The sequence below is a fragment of the Salvelinus namaycush genome, chromosome 14 (genome assembly GCF_016432855.1).
Source record: "Salvelinus namaycush isolate Seneca chromosome 14, SaNama_1.0, whole genome shotgun sequence".
Classification (NCBI taxonomy): Eukaryota; Metazoa; Chordata; class Actinopteri; order Salmoniformes; family Salmonidae; genus Salvelinus; species Salvelinus namaycush.
The window spans coordinates 1,025,685-1,048,224 of record NC_052320.1 but is presented as its reverse complement, the minus strand read 5'-3'; the positions used below and the strand labels follow the sequence as shown (position 1 = coordinate 1,048,224).

General features: G+C 46.5%; 1 protein-coding gene across 1 annotated transcript in view; it reads right to left on the bottom strand.

Moving 5' to 3' along the window:
- Positions 1 to 260: 260 nt before the first annotated feature.
- LOC120059538 (myelin transcription factor 1-like) overlaps positions 261 to 22,540 on the bottom strand; it is a 34,693-nt gene continuing 12,413 nt past the window's right edge. Inside the window, exons 2-12 of the mRNA XM_039008670.1 lie at positions 6,014 to 6,250; positions 5,697 to 5,857; positions 5,147 to 5,209; positions 4,812 to 4,880; positions 4,490 to 4,552; positions 3,770 to 3,853; positions 2,879 to 3,100; positions 2,589 to 2,680; positions 1,184 to 1,287; positions 799 to 942; positions 261 to 401 (exon numbers count right to left, since the gene is read on the bottom strand). Of these exons, the coding sequence (XP_038864598.1) occupies positions 261 to 401; positions 799 to 942; positions 1,184 to 1,287; positions 2,589 to 2,680; positions 2,879 to 3,100; positions 3,770 to 3,853; positions 4,490 to 4,552; positions 4,812 to 4,880; positions 5,147 to 5,209; positions 5,697 to 5,857; positions 6,014 to 6,250 (1,380 nt within the window). The remainder of the gene's footprint in view (positions 402 to 798; positions 943 to 1,183; positions 1,288 to 2,588; positions 2,681 to 2,878; positions 3,101 to 3,769; positions 3,854 to 4,489; positions 4,553 to 4,811; positions 4,881 to 5,146; positions 5,210 to 5,696; positions 5,858 to 6,013; positions 6,251 to 22,540) is intronic.

Below are 22,540 nucleotides of genomic sequence, written 5' to 3'. Positions count from 1 at the left end.
TATATATTTTGTTCATCAATTCAAACCGAAGGATTTGGTTCCATTCCACTTCCTCCTTCCGATCCCAGCAGCAGCATGTTTGGATTTTGGTCCTAGTAACGTTTTCTTCTTTTCAGAATGCTCCCTGGGTTTAATTTAAGTTGCCGTTTATAAAACCTGAATGCCCTTTTTGTATTCGTATTCTCTTTAAATATACTCTAGTCTCTTGACGCCATCTCTCTCCTTTTACATGTTTTCACTCTTCTTCCTCGTGGAGGTTTTCACACCTTGATGCTCTTCACAGCCTTGTTGATGCTCTCCAGAAGCGCCTTGTTCTCTGGGTTCTGGAAGCACTCCTTGTTGGTGTACATGTCAGTCAGGGTGCTCACGTATCTGTCGAAATTATGCTCAGTGATTGGCTCCTGCTGTGATGCGAAAAACAAGGGATTTTGTTTGTGTTTGTGTGTGTTTGTGTGTGTTTGTGTGTGTTTGTAAGTGTTTGTTAGTGTTTGTTAGTGTTTGTTTGTGTGTGTTTGTGTGTGTGTGTGTGTGTGTGTGTGTTAGTTTGTGTGTGTGTGTTAGTTTGTGTTTTTGTGTTAGTGTGTTAGTGTGTTAGTGTGTTAGTGTGTTAGTGTGTTAGTGTGTTTGTGTGTTTGTGTGTTAGTGTGTTTGTGTGTTTGTGTGTTAGTGTGTGTGTGTTTGTGTGTTTGTGTTAGTTTCTGTTCAGTGTGTGTATTAGTGTGTGTCTGCATGTTCGAGACTCGGGCCACAGCTTTATCAGTACTGTATGTAACTGTATATAAATTGCCTATAACTCACCATGTGTGGGATGCGTATGTTGGCCAGGCTGCGGATCAGGGCGTGGCTGAGGCCAGATAGCTCCATGAAGAGCGTCTCGTTCTGCTCCTCAATCAGCTTGTTCTCCACCTCAATGTTCTTCAGGTTCTTCTCCATGGATGAGATCTGCACCACAGCACAACAGTTATTTACACATACAGTATATACATTTACTTGAGCTCAGGCATTTTACAATAAATCACAATGTAGGGGGTATGAGGTTTTAAAACATGAGCGTTCACACACACGTGCGCGCACACACACACACACACACACACACACACACACACACACACACACACACACACACACACACACACACACACACACACACACACACAACACACACACACACACACACACACACCTGTGTTTGCAGGTTCACCATGTCTGTCTCCATCTCGTTGTTGGTCTCATTGAGCTCATTGATCTCCTTGTTGAGTTGCTTGATGTCCTCGTCATTGTTCAGAACTACAGGATGGAAGGGAAGAGAGGATTGAGATGCATAAGAGGGGACAGGAGAAATGGGCCATCCTAGTTTGATAAACTGTACCCAGCTAGCACATAATGTAGTGAGAACCATATGTTTCTTAAAGCTTGGCGAGAGCGTGGTTGTTCTATGGTTATTTTACATACAACCTTCCCACAACTTTCTGAGAATGGTGCAGGATAGTTGCTTGGCTTTGGAACATTCTCAGGACGTATAAGGAACTTTATATTTATTTATCATTTATATTTTCTTGATATTTCATTACTTGAACAGAACGTTTCCTAAAAGTTCAAATATGGTGACATTTAATTAACACGTTGGTAATGTTTTAGGAACGTTCTGCAACTGGTTTGACATTGGGAATGTTCTCAAATAGTTCAGAGAACGTTAAGAAACAACGTTCTCCTTTGAGAATTTGAGTACTTCAGTGTACCGTTCCCTCATGGTTCTATTTAAAGTACTGTTCTCAAATTGTTCCGAGAACTATAAGAAAACTTTCCATAAAAACCACAAGAAAACTTTAGTAACGTTCATAGAAAGTTCTAAGAATATTATTTAAAAATATATACATTCCTGTCGCAGAATCAACAAAACTCTCTATCCTCTCTCTTGTTAAGTGTGTTCAGGTGTGTTGGCCGTGCCCACTAATTGACCACACCTGATCTTAATGAGTGCTTGTTTCCTTTAAAAACGGGGTCTGTAGAATTCCATTCATTCCTTTGAAGGACTGCTCCTACTGGGGAGTACCAATATGGCCGACCAGTGGTTTCAAAGCCTCTCAATGGCCAATACCTACAGTAGCATCAGCAATCCAGAGTTTATATACATCATCGGTCCTATCTGTGCCTGGAGTTTAAAAAAAGTTAACCCCAAAATAAGCTAGCAGTGTTATTATAAAAGTCTTAATGAAACATTCAGTGAACGTTTTAAGGAAGTTATTCAAAAACCTCTAAATGACCTATAATTGATAAAACCTCCCAGAAAACCTTTTAAGGAACCAGAGTAAAACGTTCTCAGAACCTCTCTGCTACCAAAGATAAACGTTCCCAGAACATAGGAAATGTTCACTTCTTTTCTCAGAACGCAAAAAACAACAACATTCAGATTAATGTATGACTTCGTTCCCACAACCAATGTAAAACCAAAAGCATACGTTCCCACAACCAATGTAAAACCAAAAGCATACGTTCCCATAACCTCCAAGGAACTAAATGTGTTAGCTGGGTATTGACTAGACATTGACTGTCACATAAAGGTATTCCCTATTCAGTTGTGCTTTTACCATCGCTGGCCCTGAACTTGGTGCTCAGGAATTCATCTCCAGGGATCTTGGCTTTCTTTCTGGCAAAGGAGGCTCTGGGACAGCCAGAGAGACTACAAACAGAAAGAACAATTTCATCAAGTTGAGTATTTAAAACTATGAATGAACCACGCAATGATACATTTACAATTGTAACGCAATCAGTGGTAATCATTTGTCTGTCAGCTGCCCTGTGTTCTGTGTTGTGATTGGTCCGTACCTGCGGTGTGTGAGGAAGCTGCCCTGCGTTCTGTGTTGTGATTGGTCCGTACCTGCGGTGTGTGAGGAAGCTGCCGTTGGCATGTCCTGATCCATCACAGCCGGGGGTGGGGCAGTTGGGGGCCTCCGTCTTGAAGGCCTTCCAGGAGAAAGGGTTACCGTTGAGCAGCCCCTCCTTCTGCCTGCGGGCAGCCAGCGGGCACCCATAGGCACTGCGATGAGTGGCGTACTTCCCACTGATGTGACCCAGGCTGTCACAGCCAGGCACGGGGCATCTGTAGGGGAGAGAGGGAGGGGAAGAGAGGGAGGTGTAACGTTAGTATATCTATAGATATGAGACTCATAGAGAGAGATGGGATGGAAAGCACAAGGTGAACGATACATATAGGTATAACATAATGTCATATATTTAGTACATATATGTAAGACTGCCATTACAGTAGCTGGTACTATTTCACTATGGGTCCAAAAACATGGCAGATTCAAAAACAAAGTGTTACTTCTCCGCAGTAGGTTTGACATTATAGGTACCCCACTATAGGTACTCTACCTGTTGCATGGCATCATGTTGTGGTTTCATAACCAAGCAAGCACATTCAACAAACACAGACGCCAAGGTCTTTTATTGGCTGTCGTCAACAAACATTTAGAGTTGACGACAATTTCAGAGAAATGCGAGATGTAATATTTTTTGGGGGGGGGGGGGGGGGGGCATGTGATCTACACTGCAATACACTACAATGAACTACAGTACTATGAGTTAGCACAGGCAGCGCAGTGCGTCTCAGGCAGGTGTGATGTCATCTCTAGGAGACAGACTGGGGACAGGTCATCCTGCCTCTGCACGGAGGTCAGGGTGACTGCCTTAACTTTTTGAAAGTGACTTTTACCGTATATCTTAATTGGAAGAAAAAAGGGCCGTGGCTTTCTTTAGTGGTACGAACTTTAAGAGCTCGGAGTCCTCCTTGTCGTCCTTGGTGGGAGATGTTTTTAATCCACCTTTCTTGGCACGCGGGCACCCAGACAAACTGAAAACAGAAAGTATGAAGCCGATAAAAAAAGGGTGGAAAAACACCTTGAACAATCGTCTGTTATGGTGGTGACGTTTTTGTTTGACAAAAAGGATGGAACATTATATGGAAGCATCTTAATGTTTTGATTCGAATGCCGAAAGAAAGTGCAATGTTTTTTTAAATAAAAAAATAAAAGAAACCAAACAGCTATTTGAAATCCAACAAAATAGTAAACAAAACAAAAAAACATAAGCATATACATAAAAAAAATATATATAATAATAATTTTCACAATTGTGTTTGGGTGTATGAGTCCTGCCTGAAACTACCGTGATCTCTTTCTAAGCTTCACTGGCCTTGTGTGTCTGTGTGTGTGAGAGAGAAAGAGAGAGAGGGAGAGGGAGAGGGAGAGGGAGAGGGAGAGGGAGAGGGAGAGAGAGAGAGAGAGGGAGAGAAAGAGAGAGAGGGAGAGAGAGAGGGAGAGAAAGAGAGAGAGGGAGAGAAAGAGAGAGAGGGAGAGAAAGAGAGAGAGGGAGAGGGAGAGGGAGAGGGAGAGGGAGAGAAGGTCGTTTTGCGACTGTTTCTCATACAAGATGGAAGGTAGGTAGGGATGGTGGACTTAGGTTGGTAGTTCACTGATGAGCTCTGTACCTTCTGTGGGAGGCGTAGTTTCCAGTGTTATGTCCTGAACCATCACATCCTGGAGTGGGGCACCTGGGAAATCAAGGGAACGGGTTAAATGTCAGCGCACCGACAAATAGAACCGTTACACTTGCACCATAGCAACCGATGTGTGTGAGGGTGTAGGAGTAGTGTTTTTTATGTGGAGATGGGGGCAGGAGAATTACAAGGACAGATGCAGCAACAGTAGCGTTAGCAGTCCCAGTAAAAACAGCAGAAATAGAAGGAAATAGAATTTAGCATTGAGCCAATGACTTGAATAAGGGGAAAGCCCAGTTGGAAACGGACATACTTGAGCTCAGCAGAGTGGGCCGCCATGAGGGAACGAAGACTCTTATCAGCAAGAGGACAGCCAGACAGACTGAAGGGAGATAGAGGAGAGAGAAAGAGAGAGAGAGAAGAGAAAGAGAAGAGAAAGCGTGAGGGAGGTCAAATCAAAGATAGAATATAATTCAAGGTCATTGGAAAAGTATTTTGAAAATAGAAAACAGCCATGAAGGAAAATGTTCTATTATTGATGCAATCTTCGTCTAAATCAGTAGGTAGCCACCGTGCTTCCTGTATACAGTGTGACTACATCATTCAGGGTCATTCAGGGCCTGTGCTATATAGAGGGGCATACCATACCTGCGATGGGATGCATAGTTTCCAGTGATGTGGCCACTGCCGTCACAGCCAGGAGTGGGGCACCTGGACACAAAAATAGAGAGGATAGGAAAGGAAAGGAGAGGAGATAGGAGAGGATAGGAGGAGATAAAAGGAGAAGAGAGGAGAGGAGAGAGGAGAGAAGAGAGGAACAGAGAAGAGAGGGGCGGAGAGTAGAGGAGAGGAGGAGAGAGGGGAGGAGGGGAACAGAGAGAAGGAGAGAGGAGAGGAATGGTGAATGACAGTATCTCAGGGGAAAGGGAGAGAGAGACGTGGTAGACTAAAAGGATGCTTTGTGCAGCCGCTCCTCCAGGGGGAATAGACAAAGTCTTAGAAAAAAGGGTTCCAAAAGGGTTCTGCAGGTGTCCCCATATGAAAACCATTTTTGGTTCCAAGTAGAACCCTCTGTGGAAAGGGTTCTACATGGAACCAAAAGAGGATCTTCAAAGGGTTCCCCTATGGGGACAGCCGAAGAACCCTTTCTGGTGCTAGATAACATCTTTATTTCTAGGACTATAGATCATTGACTTACAGGAGCAGATCTTTCTTGCAGTCCTTGGGTTGTTGGAACTGGACCTTGAAGTTTGGGGTGGTGACCTCTCCAGGGTACTTCCTCTCCTGGGGGTAGTCCTGCATCAGGTCCATGTCCTCAGGGTCGGACGAGGCAAACGACCGCGCTGTGTGGTGCTCCAGCTGTGCAATCAAATGGAAATGAGAAGATTAGAGGACACATCCGATCCTTTGGTACATTTGAATTGTTAGGCATGAGTGTAGAGATGGCAACGAGCCTCCATGATCTTAACGAGGAGAAGAGGAAAGGAAGGACGACGAAGATAGTAGAGAACAGACCTCCTCTACATCCTCCTCTCGCTGGCGGTTGGGTTTCGTGTAGTCCAGAGGCTCCTCCCAGTGTTCCTGTTTGTAGGCGTGGCCTGTGTGGGGCGAGGTCATGCCACTGCTGCCTCCATGGTGCAGGGAGGAAGAGGAGGAAGGGTCCGGGGAGCACAACTCAGGGCTGGTACCCTCTCGTTTGACGGGCTTCTTCATGCTCAGGTCCAGAGTGCCATTTTCATCCAACCCGATGTCCTGGAGAGGGCAAAGATAGTGGTGATGACAATCACAATCACTTAACATTGACACACCACAGTCTATCACATACAAGTCTATCCCCAGTGATCTTGATGCACCACCTGTCTCTGTTAGACACGTCTGTAATCTCCAATGTACAATAGACATAACACTGCCAACAGTGCTGTTCAAGCACCATTTGTTTTGGCAGATGGTCTAAAGGAGGGGACCAGGGAAACAGGCCTTCTCTTTAGTGTTAATATGAAATGGGTTGTAGAGGAGCCAGAGATATCAAAGCAGTGTGCCGTTGCACGGAGGCTGTGGGGAGAGAGAGAGAGAGAAACGGGCCCTGGTCCCAGAACGGTCCCTGGCTGATTAGCACTGTGCTACTGAACTGCTATGGCCATTCATCTTCTCCTTTTATCCCCCCAACACCATGTCAGGAAATCGAAAAATGATGAAGCAGTCACTCTCCCTGCCAAGGCAAAAAGCTTTTAAAAAGTCACAATATGGGGGAGAGTGCTGCTACAATTACACCTCCTGTGCACAGATAGACAGAGAGGGAGGAAAAGAGGAGGGAGGGAGGAACAGAGAGACAGAGAGAGAGACAGAGAGAGAGAGAGAGAGAGAGAGAGAGAGAGAGAGAGAGAGAGAGAGAGAGACAGAGAGAGAGAGAGAGACAGAGAGAGAGAGAGACAGAGAGAGAGAGAGAGCGATCCGGACGGAAGATAATGAAAAAAGACTACCTGATGCAGCATAATACATGGAACTGGCAGCTGGCCAAATTCAACAGCATGAAAAAGATGGAGGGATAAAAAACAAGAGAAGAGAACGATGATGCAACCGCACCTCAACATTATCCTCTTGGTTTTAACTAATGCCACCTAAGGAGAGCGGTTTTCAACCTGTGGTCAGCGGGGTTACTGAATGTGGTCCACAAAAATATTTATTTTAGAATTTATTTCTTCAAAAAAGTAATAACAGTTGGGAGTATTAATCATATTATAAGCAAATCTACATTACTTTCACAACGCAAATAGTTCATTTTAAAAATAATATGCCTTTAATCTGTTACATTCACCGTTAAAATTTACTCTAAATTTGACCACCAAGATATTTTATGTAGAAAATTCTGCTCCTCACATCTCTCCTGTGGTAACCTGCAGTAATGCCATCAGACCTGCAGTAAATTCATGAGTGATCTTGATAAAGAGCAGGGCCCACGTTAAATAAAGTTAAATAAAGGTTCAATAAAAAACAATATATATATATAAGGTGTCATAAAGATGATGGGAGGTCTACAGTACAGTGCCTTGCTGACCTAGTGATGGTTGTTATAGAGGTGAGGTTGCTATAGTGATAGGGGGTCTACAGTACAGTGCCTTGCTGACCTAGTGATGGTTGTTATAGAGGTGAGGTTGCTATAGTGATAGGGGGTCTACAGTACAGTGCCTTGCTGACCTAGTGATGGTTGTTATAGAGGTGAGGTTGCTATAGTGATAGGAGGTCTACAGTACAGTGCCTTGCTGACCTAGTGATGGTTGTTATAGAGGTGAGGTTGCTATAGTGATAAGAGGTCTACAGTACAGTGCCTTGCTGACCTAGTGATGGTTGTTATAGAGGTGAGGTTGCTATAGTGATAGGGGGTCTACAGTACAGTGCCTTGCTGACCTAGTGATGGTTGTTATAGAGGTGAGGTTGCTATAGTGATAGGGGGTCTACAGTACAGTGTCTTGCTGACCTAGTGATGGTTGTTATAGAGGTGAGGTTGCTATAGTGATAGGAGGTCTACAGTACAGTGCCTTGCTGACCTAGTGAAGGTTGTTATAGAGGTGAGGTTGCTATAGTGATAGGAGGTCTACAGTACAGTGCCTTGCTGACCTAGTGATGGTTGTTATAGAGGTGAGGTTGCTATAGTGATAGGGGGTCTACAGTACAGTGCCTTGCTGACCTAGTGATGGTTGTTATAGAGGTGAGGTTGCTATAGTGATAGGGGGTCTACAGTACAGTGTCTTGCTGACCTAGTGATGGTTGTTATAGAGGTGAGGTTGCTATAGTGATAGGAGGTCTACAGTACAGTGCCTTGCTGACCTAGTGAAGGTTGTTATAGAGGTGAGGTTGCTATAGTGATAGGAGGTCTACAGTACAGTGCCTTGCTGACCTAGTGAAGGTTGTTATAGAGGTGAGGTTGCTATAGTGATAGGGGGTCTACAGTACAGTGCCTTGCTGACCTAGTGATGGTTGTTATAGAGGTGAGGTTGCTATAGTGATAGGGGGTCTACAGTACAGTGTCTTGCTGACCTAGTGATGGTTGTTATAGAGGTGAGGTTGCTATAGTGATAGGAGGTCTACAGTACAGTGCCTTGCTGACCTAGTGATGGTTGTTATAGAGGTGAGGTTGCTATAGTGATAGGAGGTCTAGAGTACAGTGCCTTGCTGACCTAGTGATGGTTGTTATAGAGGTGAGGTTGCTATAGTGATAGGAGGTCTACAGTACAGTGTCTTGCTGACCTAGTGATGGTTGTTATAGAGGTGAGGTTGCTATAGTGATAGGGGGTCTACAGTACAGTGCCTTGCTGACCTAGTGATGGTTGTTATAGAGGTGAGGTTGCTATAGTGATAGGGGGTCTACAGTACAGTGTCTTGCTGACCTAGTGAAGGTTGTTATAGAGGTGAGGTTGCTATAGTGATAGGGGGTCTACAGTACAGTGCCTTGCTGACCTAGTGAAGGTTGTTATAGAGGTGAGGTTGCTATAGTGATAGGAGGTCTACAGTACAGTGCCTTGCTGACCTAGTGATGGTTGTTATAGAGGTGAGGTTGCTATAGTGATAGGGGGTCTACAGTACAGTGCCTTGCTGACCTAGTGATGGTTGTTATAGAGGTGAGGTTGCTATAGTGATAGGAGGTCTAGAGTACAGTGCCTTGCTGACCTAGTGATGGTTGTTATAGAGGTGAGGTTGCTATAGTGATAGGGGGTCTACAGTACAGTGTCTTGCTGACCTAGTGATGGTTGTTATAGAGGTGAGGTTGCTATAGTGATAGGGGGTCTACAGTACAGTGCCTTGCTGACCTAGTGATGGTTGTTATAGAGGTGAGGTTGCTATAGTGATAGGAGGTCTAGAGTACAGTGCCTTGCTGACCTAGTGATGGTTGTTATAGAGGTGAGGTTGCTATAGTGATAGGGGGTCTACAGTACAGTGCCTTGCTGACCTAGTGAAGGTTGTTATAGAGGTGAGGTTGCTATAGTGATAGGGGGTCTACAGTACAGTGCCTTGCTGACCTAGTGAAGGTTGTTATAGAGGTGAGGTTGCTATAGTGATAGGGGGTCTACAGTACAGTGTCTTGCTGACCTAGTGAAGGTTGTTATAGAGGTGAGGTTGCTATAGTGATAGGGGGTCTACAGTACAGTGCCTTGCTGACCTAGTGATGGTTGTTATAGAGGTGAGGTTGCTATAGTGATAGGGGGTCTACAGTACAGTGTCTTGCTGACCTAGTGAAGGTTGTTATAGAGGTGAGGTTGCTATAGTGATAGGGGGTCTACAGTACAGTGCCTTGCTGACCTAGTGAAGGTTGTTATAGAGGTGAGGTTGCTATAGTGATAGGGGGTCTACAGTACAGTGTCTTGCTGACCTAGTGAAGGTTGTTATAGAGGTGAGGTTGCTATAGTGATAGGGGGTCTACAGTACAGTGCCTTGCTGACCTAGTGATGGTTGTTATAGAGGTGAGGTTGCTATAGTGATAGGGGGTCTACAGTACAGTGTCTTGCTGACCTAGTGATGGTTGTTATAGAGGTGAGGTTGCTATAGTGATAGGGGGTCTACAGTACAGTGCCTTGCTGACCTAGTGAAGGTTGTTATAGAGGTGAGGTTGCTATAGTGATAGGGGGTCTACAGTACAGTGTCTTGCTGACCTAGTGATGGTTGTTATAGAGGTGAGGTTGCTATAGTGATAGGGGGTCTACAGTACAGTGCCTTGCTGACCTAGTGAAGGTTGTTATAGAGGTGAGGTTGCTATAGTGATAGGGGGTCTACAGTACAGTGCCTTGCTGACCTAGTGATGGTTGTTATAGAGGTGAGGTTGCTATAGTGATAGGGGGTCTACAGTACAGTGTCTTGCTGACCTAGTGATGGTTGTTATAGAGGTGAGGTTGCTATAGTGATAGGGGGTCTACAGTACAGTGCCTTGCTGACCTAGTGAAGGTTGTTATAGAGGTGAGGTTGCTATAGTGATAGGGGGTCTACAGTACAGTGCCTTGCTGACCTAGTGATGGTTGTTATAGAGGTGAGGTTGCTATAGTGATAGGAGGTCTAGAGTACAGTGCCTTGCTGACCTAGTGATGGTTGTTATAGAGGTGAGGTTGCTATAGTGATAGTGGGTCTACAGTACAGTGCCTTGCTGACCTAGTGAAGGTTGTTATAGAGGTGAGATTGCTATAGTGATAGGGGGTCTACAGTACAGTGCCTTGCTGACCTAGTGATGGTTGTTATAGAGGTGAGGTTGCTATAGTGATAGGGGGTCTACAGTACAGTGCCTTGCTGACCTAGTGAAGGTTGTTATAGAGACAAGGTTGCTATAGTGATAGGAGGTCTACAGTACAGTGCCTTGCTGACCTAGTGATGGTTGTTATAGAGGTCAGGTTGCTATAGTGATAGGGGGTCTACAGTACAGTGCCTTGCTGACCTAGTGATGGTTGTTATAGAGGTGAGGTTGCTATAGTGATAGGAGGTCTACAGTACAGTGTTTTGCTGACCTAGTGAAGGTTGTTATAGAGGTGAGGTTGCTATAGTGATAGGAGGTCTACAGTACAGTGTCTTGCTGACCTAGAGATGGTTGTTATAGAGGTGAGGTTGCTATAGTGATAGGGGGTCTACAGTACAGTGCCTTGCTGACCTAGTGAAGGTTGTTATAGAGGTGAGGTTGCTATAGTGATAGGGGGTCTACAGTACAGTGCCTTGCTGACCTAGTGAAGGTTGTTATAGAGGTGAGGTTGCTATAGTGATAGGGGGTCTACAGTACAGTGCCTTGCTGACCTAGTGATGGTTGTTATAGAGGTGAGGTTGCTATAGTGATAGGGGGTCTACAGTACAGTGTCTTGCTGACCTAGTGATGGTTGTTATAGAGGTGAGGTTGCTATAGTGATAAGAGGTCTACAGTACAGTGCCTTGCTGACCTAGTGATGGTTGTTATAGAGGTGAGGTTGCTATAGTGATAGGAGGTCTACAGTACAGTGCCTTGCTGACCTAGTGATGGTTGTTATAGAGGTGAGGTTGCTATAGTGATAGGAGGTCTACAGTACAGTGCCTTGCTGACCTAGTGATGGTTGTTATAGAGGTGAGGTTGCTATAGTGATAGGAGGTCTACAGTACAGTGCCTTGCTGACCTAGTGATGGTTGTTATAGAGGTGAGGTTGCTATAGTGATAGGAGGTCTACAGTACAGTGCCTTGCTGACCTAGTGAAGGTTGTTATAGAGGTGAGGTTGCTATAGTGATAGAAGGTCTACAGTACAGTGCCTTGCTGACCTAGTGATGGTTGTTATAGAGGTGAGGTTGCTATAGTGATAGGAGGTCTACAGTACAGTGCCTTGCTGACCTAGTGATGGTTGTTATAGAGGTGAGGTTGCTATAGTGATAGGAGGTCTACAGTACAGTGCCTTGCTGACCTAGTGATGGTTGTTATAGAGGTGAGGTTGCTATAGTGATAGGGGGTCTACAGTACAGTGCGTTGCTGACCTAGTTTAGGTTGTTATAGAGGTGAGGTTGCTATCGTGATAGGGGGTCTACAGTACAGTGCCTTGCTGACCTAGTTTAGGTTGTTATAGAGGTGAGGTTGCTATAGTGATAGGGGGTCTACAGTACAGTGTCTTGCTGACCTAGTGATGGTTGTTATAGAGGTGAGGTTGCTATAGTGATAAGAGGTCTACAGTACAGTGCCTTGCTGACCTAGTGATGGTTGTTATAGAGGTGAGGTTGCTATAGTGATAGGAGGTCTACAGTACAGTGCCTTGCTGACCTAGTGATGGTTGTTATAGAGGTGAGGTTGCTATAGTGATAGGAGGTCTACAGTACAGTGCCTTGCTGACCTAGTGATGGTTGTTATTGAGGTGAGGTTGCTATAGTGATAGGAGGTCTACAGTACAGTGCCTTGCTGACCTAGTGATGGTTGTTATAGAGGTGAGGTTGCTATAGTGATAGGAGGTCTACAGTACAGTGCCTTGCTGACCTAGTGAATGTTGTTATAGAGGTGAGGTTGCTATAGTGATAGGAGGTCTACAGTACAGTGCCTTGCTGACCTAGTGATGGTTGTTATAGAGGTGAGGTTGCTATAGTGATAGGAGGTCTACAGTACAGTGCCTTGCTGACCTAGTGATGGTTGTTATAGAGGTGAGGTTGCTATAGTGATATGAGGTCTACAGTACAGTGCCTTGCTGACCTAGTGATGGTTGTTATAGAGGTGAGGTTGCTATAGTGATAGGGGGTCTACAGTACAGTGCCTTGCTGACCTAGTGAAGGTTGTTATAGAGACAAGGTTGCTATAGTGATAGGAGGCCTACAGTACAGTGCCTTGCTGACCTAGTTTAGGTTGTTATAGAGGTGAGGTTGCTATAGTGATAGGGGGTCTACAGTACAGTGCCTTGCTGACCTAGTGATGGTTGTATTAGAGGTGAGGTTGCTATAGTGATAGGGGGTCTACAGTACAGTGTCTTGCTGACCTAGTGAAGGTTGTTATAGAGGTGAGGTTGCTATAGTGATAGGGGGTCTACAGTACAGTGCCTTGCTGACCTAGTGATGGTTGTTATAGAGGTGATGTTGCTATAGTGATAGGGGGTCTACAGTACAGTGTCTTGCTGACCTAGTGAAGGTTGTTATAGAGGTGAGGTTGCTATAGTGATAGGGGGTCTACAGTACAGTGCCTTGCTGACCTAGTGATGGTTGTTATAGAGGTTAAGTTGCTATAGTGATAGGAGGTCTACAGTGCAGTGCCTTGCTGACCTAGTGATGGTTGTTATAGAGGTGAGGTTGCTATAGTGATAGGAGGTCTACAGTACAGTGCCTTGCTGACCTAGTGATGGTTGTTATAGAGGTCAGGTTGCTATAGTGATAGGAGGTCTACAGTACAGTGCCTTGCTGACCTAGTGATGGTTGTTATAGAGGTCAGGTTGCTATAGTGATAGGGGGTCTACAGTACAGTGCCTTGCTGACCTAGTGATGGTTGTTATAGAGGTGAGGTTGCTATAGTGATAGGAGGTCTACAGTACAGTGTTTTGCTGACCTAGTGAAGGTTGTTATAGAGGTGAGGTTGCTATAGTGATAGGAGGTCTACAGTACAGTGTCTTGCTGACCTAGAGATGGTTGTTATAGAGGTGAGGTTGCTATAGTGATAGGGGGTCTACAGTACAGTGCCTTGCTGACCTAGTGAAGGTTGTTATAGAGGTGAGGTTGCTATAGTGATAGGGGGTCTACAGTACAGTGCCTTGCTGACCTAGTGAAGGTTGTTATAGAGGTGAGGTTGCTATAGTGATAGGGGGTCTACAGTACAGTGCCTTGCTGACCTAGTGAAGGTTGTTATAGAGGTGAGGTTGCTATAGTGATAGGGGGTCTACAGTACAGTGCCTTGCTGACCTAGTGAAGGTTGTTATAGAGGTGAGGTTGCTATAGTGATAGGGGGTCTACAGTAAAGTGCCTTGCTGACCTAGTGATGGTTGTTATAGAGGTGAGGTTGCTATAGTGATAGGGGGTCCACAGTACAGTGCCTTGCTGACCTAGTGATGGTTGTTATAGAGGTGAGGTTGCTATAGTGATAGGGGGTCTACAGTACAGTGTCTTGCTGACCTAGTGATGGTTGTTATAGAGGTGAGGTTGCTATAGTGATCAGAGGTCTACAGTACAGTGCCTTGCTGACCTATGATGGTTGTTATAGAGGTGAGGTTGCTATAGTGATAGGAGGTCTACAGTTAGTGCCTTGCTGACCTAGTGATGGTTGTTATGAGGTGAGGTTGCTATAGTGATAGGAGGTCTACAGTACAGTGCCTTGCTGACCTAGTGATGGTTGTTATAGAGGTGAGGTTGCTATAGTGATAGGGGGTCTACAGTACAGTGCCTTGCTGACCTAGTTTAGGTTGTTATAGAGGTGAGGTTGCTATAGTGATAGGGGGTCTACAGTACAGTGCCTTGCTGACCTAGTTTAGGTTGTTATAGAGGTGAGGTTGCTATAGTGATAGGGGGTCTACAGTACAGTGTCTGCTGACCTAGTGATGGTTGTTATAGAGGTGAGGTTGCTATAGTGATAAGAGGTCTACAGTACAGTGCCTTGCTGACCTAGTGATGGTTTTGTTAGCGTTGTAGGTGAAGGTAGGGTTAGACATAAGGTTAGTAAAGGTGGTTAGAGGTTAGGTTGTGAAGGTGGTTAGACATAAGGTTAGTGGTGTGGTGAAGTTTAGGGTTAGACATAAGGTTAGCGGTGTGGTGAAGGTTAGGGTTAGACATAAGGTTAGCGTGTGTGGTGAAGGTTAGGGTTAGACATAAGGTTAGCGGTGTGGTGAAGGTTAGGGTTAGACATAAGGTTAGGCGGTGTGGTGAAGGTTAGGGTTAGACATAAGGTTAGCGGTGTGGTGAAGGTTAGGTTAGACATAAGGGTTAGTTGTTGTGGTGAAGGTTAGGGTTAGACATAAGGTTAGCGGTGTTGGTGAAGGTTAGGGTTAGACATAAGGTTAGCGGTGTGGTGAAGGTTAGGGTTAGACATAAGGTTAGTGGTGTGGTGAAGGTTAGGGTTAGACATAAGGTTTAGTGGTGTGGTGAAGGTTAGGGTTAGACATAAGGTTGCGGTGTGGTGAAGTTAGGGTTAGACATAAGGTTAGTGGTGTGGTGAAGGTTAGGGTTAGACATAAGGTTTAGTGGTGTGGTGAAGGTTAGGGTTAGACATAAGGTTAGCGGTGTGGTGAAGGTTAGGGTTAACATAAGGGTTAGGGTGTGGTGAAGGTTAGGGTTAGACATAAGGTTAGCGGTGTGGTGAAGGTTTTAGGGGTTAGACATAAGGTTAGTGGTGTGGTGAGGTTAGGGTTAACATAAGGTTAGTGGTGTGGTGAAGGTTAGGGTTAGACATAAGGTTAGTGGTGTGGTGAAGGTTAGGGTTAGACATAAGGTTGCGGTGTGGTGAAGGTTAGGGTTAGACATAAGGTTAGCGGTGTGGTGAAGGTTAGGGTTAACATAAGGTTAGCGGTGTGGTGAAGGTTAGGGTTAGACATAAGGTTAGTGTGTGTGGTGAAGGTTAGGGTTTAGACATAAGGTTAGCGGTGTGGTGAAGGTTAGGGGGTTAGACATAAGGTTAGCGGTGTGGTGAAGGTTAGGGTTAGACATAAGTTAGCGGTGTGGTGAAGGTTTAGGTTAGACATAAGGTTAGCGGTGTGGTGAAGGTTAGGGTTAGACATAAGGTTGGGTGTGGTGAAGGTTAGGGTTAGACATAAGGTTAGTGTGTGGTGAAGGTTAGGGTTAGACATAAGGTTAGTGGTGTGGTGAAGGTTAGGGTTGACATAAGGTTAGTGGTGTGGTGAAGGTAGGGTTAGACATAAGGTTAGCGGTGTGGTGAAGGTTAGGGTTAGACATAAGGTTAGTGGTGTGGTGAAGGTTAGGGTTAGACATAAGGTTAGTGGTGTGGTGAAGGTTAGGGTTAGACATAAGGTTAGGGTGTGGTGAAGGTTAGGGTTAGACATAAGGTTAGCGGTGTGGTGAAGGTTAGGGTTATACATAAGGTTAGCGGTGTGGTGAGGTTAGGGTTAGACATAGGTTAGTGGTGTGGTGAAGGTTAGGGTTAGACATAAGGTTAGCGGTGTGGTGAGGTTAGGGTTAGACATAAGGTTAGCGGTGTGGTGAAGGTTAGGGTTAGACATAAGGTTAGCGGTGTGGTGAAGTATAGGGTTAGACATAAGGTTAGCGGTGTGGTGAAGGTTAGGGTTAGACATAAGGTTAGTGGTGTGGTGAAGGTTAGGGTTAGACATAAGGTTAGTGGTGTGGTGAAGGTTAGGGTTAGACATAAGGTTAGTGGTGTGGTGAAGGTTAGGGTTATACATAAGGTTAGTGGTGTGGTGAAGGTTAGGGTTAGACATAAGGTTAGCGGTGTGGTGAAGGTTAGGGTTAGACATAAGGTTAGTGGTGTGGTGAAGGTTAGTTAGACATAAGGTAGCGGGTGGTGAAGTTTAGGGTTAGACATAAGGTTAGTGGTGTGGTGAAGGTTAGGTTAGACATAAGGTTAGTGGTGTGGTGAAGGTTAGGGTTAACATAAGGTATGGTGTGGTGAAGGTTAGGGTTAGACATAAGGTTAGCGTGTGGTGAAGGTTAGGGTTAGACATAAGGTTAGCGGTGTGGTGAAGGTTAGGGTTAGACATAAGGTTAGCGGTGTGGTGAAGGTTAGGGTTAGACATAAGGTTAGTGGTGTGGTGAAGGTTAGGGTTAACATAAGGTTAGTGGTGTGGTGAAGGTTAGGGTTAGACATAAGGTTAGCGGTGTGGTGAAGGTTAGGGTTAGACATAAGGTTAGTGGTGTGGTGAAGGTTAGGGTTAGACATAAGGTTAGCGGTGTGGTGAAGGTTAGGTTAGACATAAGGTTAGCGGTGTGGTGAAGGTTAGGGTTAGACATAAGGTTAGCGGTGTGGTGAAGGTTAGGGTTAGACATAAGGTTAGCGGTGTGGTGAAGGTTAGGGTTAGACATAAGGTTAGCGGTGTGGTGAAGGTTAGGGTTAGACATAAGGTTAGCGGTGTGGTGAAGGTTAGGGTTAGACATAAGGTTAGTGGTGTGGTGAAGGTTAGGGTTATACATAAGGTTGTGTGTGGTGAAGGTTAGGGTTAGACATAAGGTTAGTGGTGTGGTGAAGGTTAGGGTTAGACATAAGGTTAGCGGTGTGGTGAAGGTTAGGGTTAGACATAAGGTTAGTGGTGTGGTGAAGGTTAGGGTTAGACATAAGGTTAGAGGTGTGGTGAAGGTTAGGGTTAGACATAAGGTTAGTGGTGTGGTGAAGGTTAGGGTTAGACATAAGGTTAGCGGTGTGGTGAAGGTTAGGGTTAGACATAAGGTTAGCGGTGTGGTGAAGGTTAGGGTTAGACATAAGGTTAGCGGTGTGGTGAAGGTTAGGGTTAGACATAAGGTTAGCGGTGTGGTGAAGGTTAGGGTTAGACATAAGGTTAGCGGTGTGGTGAAGGTTAGGGTTAGACATAAGGTTAGTGGTGTGGTGAAGGTTAGGGTAAACTAAGGTTAGTGGTGTGGTGAAGGTTAGGGTTAGACATAAGGTTAGTGGTGGTGAAGGTTAGGTTAAATAAGGTTAGGGTGTGGTGAAGGTTAGGGTTAGACATAAGGTTAGGGTGTGGTGAAGGTTAGGGTTAGACATAAGGTTAGTGGTGTGGTGAAGGTTAGGGTTAGACATAAGGTTAGCGGTGTGGTGAAGGTTAGGGTTAGACATAAGGTTAGCGGTGTGGTGAAGGTTAGGGTTAGACATAAGGTTAGTGGTGTGGTGAAGGTTAGGGTTAGACATAAGGTTAGCGTGTGGTGAAGGTTAGGGTTAGAATAAGGTTAGCGGGTGTGGTGAAGGTTAGGGTTAGACATAAGGTTAGCGGTGTGGTGAAGGTTAGGGTTAGACATAAGGTTAGCGGTGTGGTGAAGGTTAGGGTTAGACATAAGGTTAGCGGTGTGGTGAAGGTTAGGGTTAGACATAAGGTTAGCGGTGTGGTGAAGGTTAGGGTTAGACATAAGGTTAGTGGTGTGGTGAAGGTTAGGGTTATGTCACGATCATCTTGACGTGGAAGAGAGGACCAAAACGCAGCGTGTGAAAAATACATTCTTTTTAATTATAACGACGAAACAAAAAACAACAAACTGACGATCGTGAAGCTATTTAAACAAATCGTGCTGACACTAAACACTCCACAATGACATAGACAATTACCCACAAACGCATAATGCCTATGGCTGCCTTAAATATGGCTCCCAATCAGAGACAAATGAATGACAGCTGTCTCTGATTGAGAACCACTCAGGCAACCATAGACATACCTAGACACATTCACTAAACACAACCCCATACACTAAACCCAACACCCCCTTCACCATATAACCACCCAAGACGAGACAAAACACAAACATTCCCCATGTCACACCCTGACCTAACTAAAATAATAAAGAAAACAAAGAATACTAAGGCCAGGGCGTGACAGGTTAGAAATTGTAGAAATAGGGCAAGGTTTATGACTTTGTAGGTGTAGAAGCTTGTGACGACCACTATAGCATTGTAGCTAACCCTAACCCTAACCCTTTACCCAGTGGTGGAAAAAGTACACTTAAAGTAAAGTAAAGATACCTTAATAGAAAATGACTCAAGTAAAAGTGAAAGTCGCCCAGTAAAATACTACTTGAGGAAAAGTCTAAAAGTACTTGGTTCTAAATACACTGAAGTATCAAAAGTAAAAGTATAAATTATTTCAAATTAAGCAAACCAGATGGCACGATGAAGTTCTATTTTTAAATTTAAGGATAGCCAGGGGCTCACTCCCACTCCAACATTCAGACATCATTTACAAACAAAGCACTTGTGTTTAGTGATTCCGCCAGATCACGTGCAGTAGGGATGACCAGGGATTTTCTCTTGATTAGTGCGTGAATTGGACAATTTTACTACAATTTTCCTGTTCTGCTGAGCATTCAAAATGTAACGTGTACTTTTGGGTGTCAAGGAAAATGTATTGAGTAAAAAGTACATTATTTTCTTTAGTAATGTAGTGAAGTATAAGTCAAAGTTGTATATATATAGTAAAGTAAAGTACAGATACCCAAAAAAACGAATTAAGTACTGCAGTACTTTAAAGTATTTTTACTTAAGTACTTTACACCACTGTCTTTACCTAACCTTAACCTTATTCTCCTAACCTGCTAAGTTAATTCACCTAACCTGTTACTAACCTGCTACTTTCATTATCTTAACCTGCTACGTTATTTATTCTAACCTGCCACATTAATTATCCTAAACTGCTAAATTAATCAACCCAACCTATGTAAACAAACAATCTATGGCGACAAAGTGGGTGCTTGGTTTCCCTGGGCAGCTCAATCCTGGGTTAGTTGACTGAGAACACTTCCTTATTTACAGAATCGACCTGGGGATAGTTACAGGGGAGAGGATGGGGATAAATGAGCCAATTGGAAGCTGTGGATGATTAGGTGGCCATTATGGTCAGATTGGGAATTTAGCCAGGACATCTAGATTAATACCCCTACTCCTACAATAAGTGCCATTGGATCTGTCTCCCTGCCTCCCTGTCTCCCTGCCTCCCTGTCTCCCTGCCTCCCTGTCTCCCTGCCTCCCTGCCTCCCTGTCTCCCTGCCTCCCTGCCTCCCTGTCTCCCTGCCTCCCTGTCTCCCTGCCTCCCTGCCTCCCAGTCTCCCTGCCTCCCTGCCTCCCAGTCTCCCTGCCTCCCTGCCTCCCAGTCTCCCTGCCTCCCTGCCTCCCAGTCTCCCTGCCTCCCTGCCTCCCAGTCTCCCTGCCTCCCTGTCTCCCTGCCTCCCTGCGAAAGCTGTCTCTCTGTCTCCCTGCCTCCCTGCATCCCTGTCTCCCTGCCTCCCCGTCTCCCTGCCTCCCCGTCTCCCTGCCTCCCCGTCTCCCTGCCTCCCTGTCTCCCTTCCTCTCTGTTTCCCTGCCTCCCTGTCTCCCTGCCTCCCTGTCTCCCTTCCTCTCTGTTTCCCTGCCTCCCTGTCTCCCTGCCTCCCCGTCTCCCTGCCTCCCAGTCTCCCTGCCTCCCTGTCTCCCTGCCTCCCTGCGAAAGCTGCCTCCCTGCATCCCTGCCCCAGCTGTCTCCCTGTCTACCTGCCTCCCTGTCTCCCTGTCTCACTGTCTCCCTGCCTTCCCGTCTCCCTGCCTCCCTGCCTCCCTGTCTCCCTTCCTCTCTGTTTCCCTGCCTCCCTGTCTCCCTGCCTCCCTGTCTCCCTGCCTCCCCGTCTCCCTGCCTCCCTGTCTCCCTGCCTCCCTGTCTCCCTTCCTCTCTGTTTCCCTGCCTCCCTGTCTCCCTGCCTCCCTGCCTCCCTGTCTCCCTGCCTCCCTGTCCTCCTGTCTCCCTGCCTCCCTGTCTCCCTGTCTCCCTGCCTCCCTGTCTCCCTCCTCCCTGTCTCCTGCCTCCCTGTCTCCCCCTGTCTCCCTGCTCTATGTTTCCCTGCCTCCCTGCATCCCTGACTCAGCTGTCTGCCTGTCTACCTGCCTCCCTGTCTCCCTGTCTCCCTGTCTCCCTGTCTCCCTGCCTCCCTGTCTCCCTGCCTCCCTGTCTCCCTTCCTCTCTGTTTCCCTGCCTCCCTGCCTCCCTGCCTCCCTGTCTCCCTGCCTCCCTGCCTCCCTGTCTCCCTGCCTCCCTGTCTCCCTGCCTCTATGTTTCCCTGCCTCCCTGCATCCCTGACTCCCTGCCTCCCTGTCTCCCTGCCTCCCTACCTCACTTCCTCCCTGCCTCCCTGCCTCACTGCCTCCCTGTCTCTCAGTCTCCCTGCCTCCCTGCCTCCCTGCTTCCCTGTCTCCCTGACTCCCTGCCTCACTGCCTCCCTGCCTCACTGCCTCCCTGCCTCCCATCCTCCCTGCCTCCCAGCCTCCCAGCCTCCCTGCCTCCCAGCCTTCCTGCCTCCCTGTCTCCCTGCCTCCCTGACTCCCTGTCTCCCTGCCTCCCTGTCTCCCTGCCTCACTGTCTCCCTGCCTCACTGCCTCCCTGTCTCCCTGCCTCCCTGTCTTCCTGCCTCCCTGCCTCCCTGCCTCCCTGTCTCCCTGCCTCCTTGTCTCCCTGTCTCCCTGCCTCCCTGTCTCCCTGTCTCCCTGTCTCCCTGTCTCCCCACACAGACACACACACAGCCACACAGACACAGACACAGCCACACAGACACAGACACAGCCACACAGACACACACGTCTCGACTGCTGACACTTCACGTTAACCCCTCTATCTAATAGGGACGTTGTCTTAGACAGCAGTAATGACTGTCACTGTGTTTTGTCCCGACCCTGACAGCAGTCATGACTGTCACTGTGTTTTGTCCCGACCCTGACAGCAGTCATGACTGTCAATGTGTTTTGTCCCGACCCTGACAGCAGTAATGACTGTCACTGTGTTTTGTTCCGACCCTGACAGCAGTCATGACTGTCACTGTGTTTTGTTCCGACCCTGACAGCAGTAATGACTGTCACTGTGTTTTGTTCCGACCCTGACAGCAGTCATGACTGTCATTGTGTTTTGTCCCGACCCTGACAGCAGTCATGACTGTCAATGTGTTTTGTCCCGACCCTGACAGCAGTAATGACTGTCACTGTGTTTTGTTCCGACCCTGACAGCAGTCATGACTGTCACTGTGTTTTGTCCTGACCCTGACAGCAGTCATGACTGTCACTTTGTTTTGTTCCGACCCTGACAGCAGTCATGACTGTCACTGTGTTTTGTCCCGACCCTGACAGCAGTCATGACTGTCACTGTGTTTTGTCCTGACCCTGACAGCAGTCATGACTGTCACTGTGTTTTGTTCCGACCCTGACAGCAGTCATGACTGTCACTGTGTTTTGTCCCGACCCTGACAGCAGTCATGACTGTCACTGTGTTTTGTTCCGACCCTGACAGCAGTCATGACTGTCACTGTGTTTTGTCCCGACCCTGACAGCAGTCATGTGAGGGGGCTTGGCCCGTTATTTACCTCTCTGGTTAATGGGTGAGGAGCATCCAGCTGCTGCTACCCCACCTCATACTCTCATCCTCCTGAGGATGCAGTGTGTTTTCCTGCCTGCCTTTCTACTTTACTGCCTGACTGCCTGACTGTCTGCCTGACTGTCTGCCTGTCTACCTGCCTGACTGCCTGCCTGCCCGTCTGTCTGCCTGTCTGCTTCCTGCCTATTTACTTTACTGCCTGACTGACTGCCTGCCTGTCTGCCTGACTGTCTGCCTGACTGTCTGCCTGTCTGCCTGCCTTTCTGTCTGTCTGCCTGCCTGTCTGCCAGCCTGATTCCTGCCTTTCTACTTTCCTGGCTGACTGCCTGACTGTCTGTCTGCGTGTCTGCATTTCTGTGTGTCTGTGTGTCTGTCTGCTTCCTGCCTTTCTACTTGCCTGCCTGTCTGTCTGACTGCCTGTCTGTCTGCCTTTCTGTCAGTCTGTCCCCTGTCCCCTACCTAGCCTCAGCCAGGCTCCAATGACAACAACACACAAACACGGCTGTTATACACACATCTACTGTGGATAGATTAAATACAGTATCTCTACCCTATTTAACTTAACTATCTCTACCTAGAGTAACCTCAGCCCTCCTCTAATGACAT